Source organism: Etheostoma cragini, chromosome 3 (genome assembly GCF_013103735.1).
Source record: "Etheostoma cragini isolate CJK2018 chromosome 3, CSU_Ecrag_1.0, whole genome shotgun sequence".
NCBI lineage: Eukaryota > Metazoa > Chordata > Actinopteri > Perciformes > Percidae > Etheostoma > Etheostoma cragini.
Window position 1 is genome coordinate 28,261,496 of NC_048409.1, and position 1,660 is coordinate 28,263,155.

Sequence of the window (1,660 nt, forward strand, 5' to 3'; positions counted from 1 at the left end):
CTCGGAGCTCCGCCCCTCAGAGCAGAGCTCTTTCTTTTCTTTGCCTTTTTGGCAGGGAGGGCAGTTGCAAGTATCTGTGGTAGTAGCAACTTTTCCTCCATCCTCCAGTAGACTTACAGTAGCTCTGGCGGCTATAACGCACATTGAGCTCAGGCTCGTAAACGGCATGGGTAGAGCATACGCAGCGTGACAAAGAGACATTTTATTGGTTCTTTCCAGTCCCATTTTCAGAGATGTACCTTTCAAGTCCATAGGAAAGGTGAAAGTTTTATACTCAAAATGGTTGACAGTTGAAGGTATTTTAATGCTTCTGATGTGTAGATATCTGCTCCATGCATTCCCCCCTCTGAACATCTACTAACCCTTCTTTCCTCTGTCTGCTGGTTAGATGTCCTCCCTGTCCACATCAACAAATTCCTGGTATACATTTTGTGTTTTTTGTCCTTTTCAAAAAGCTTCCAGTCCCAGAAGGACTGCCTGTCTGGACCAGGTGATCATCCAGGGTTCCCTTAGCCCTTTTCACACTGCACCATTTATTTGAATACTATAATTAATTTACTGCTCCCAATGTACAAGGTCCAATTAACGTAGTAATAGAAGCAAAGGTCAGCCCATACAGTTGCTGTAGAGTAGGATGATACCGTAGGAGGCCTTTAACCCACAGTCTGACTTTGGTTAAAAGGGTTTACACGTCTCCAGATTTCGTTAAACCTGGTCTAGGTGCAGTGTGAAAATGGTTATGATTCAGTTGATTTTAATCATGGGTTCAATCATGTCACATGCTGTAATAAAGCCGTTGTTTCTGCGTGCTTCTAATTTCTCTTCTTCTAATTTGACATCAGTTATTCTTAATCTGATTTGACATTTTGATTCTTTCTCCGACTGTGATTTGACTAAATTCTGATCCCAGTCCTGGTCATGGTTTTAATTTTTGATTCCTTTCCAGGGCGACTATGTGTGGTTGGACTTGAAGACTGGTCGGGAGTTTGAGGTGCCAATCGGTGCTGTAGTCAAACTCTGTGACTCGGGACAGATCCAGGTGCTGGACGATGAAGGAAACGTAAGTTTGACATTGACCTTTTTGTACATACATTTTTGTTATGCTTGGTTGAGAAAAAGGTTTGTTTATGTTGTGGGGAGCATGCTGGTTCTCAAACAATTTTCAATAATGTACTCCTTTTGAAATGTTTCTTCCCCTGACCACACCAAAACATTTAGGTAAACACCCTTTGTACATAAAAAGTAATGCATTTGTATGCATTTCATGTATTTATTGCTGTATGAGCTGCATTGACTGCTGCTGTATAAACATGCTCAGGTCCACATAGGGAGGAGGTCAGGGTTCATAGTTGGGTCCTAAAACCCAGGGCTTCCGGGTGGGGGGGCCGAGTTTGTGACCCAGGAGAAGTTAAGGGGGAAAACACAAGACTTTCACCCAGGAAATGTGTGTTCATGTCCCGGGAGAACTACTCAGGAGGACCGTTGTTTTAATACCAGCCAAGATCTTTTTTCTAACCTTAAAGGTCCCATGCCATGAAAATTTCACTTTATGAGGTTTTTTAACATTAATATGCGTTTCCTCAGCCTGCCTATGGTCCCCCAGTGGGTAGAAATGGTGATAGGGTGTAAACTGAGCCCTGGGGATCCTGCTCTGCCTTTA

The 1,660-nt window shown here is 43.1% G+C and overlaps 1 protein-coding gene across 1 annotated transcript in view; it reads left to right on the top strand.

Moving 5' to 3' along the window:
- The window catches only part of myo7aa (myosin VIIAa), a 57,704-nt gene that overhangs the window by 8,179 nt on the left and 47,865 nt on the right, over positions 1 to 1,660 (top strand). Inside the window, exon 2 of the mRNA XM_034867803.1 lies at positions 947 to 1,060. Within this exon, the coding sequence (XP_034723694.1) occupies positions 947 to 1,060 (114 nt within the window). The remainder of the gene's footprint in view (positions 1 to 946; positions 1,061 to 1,660) is intronic.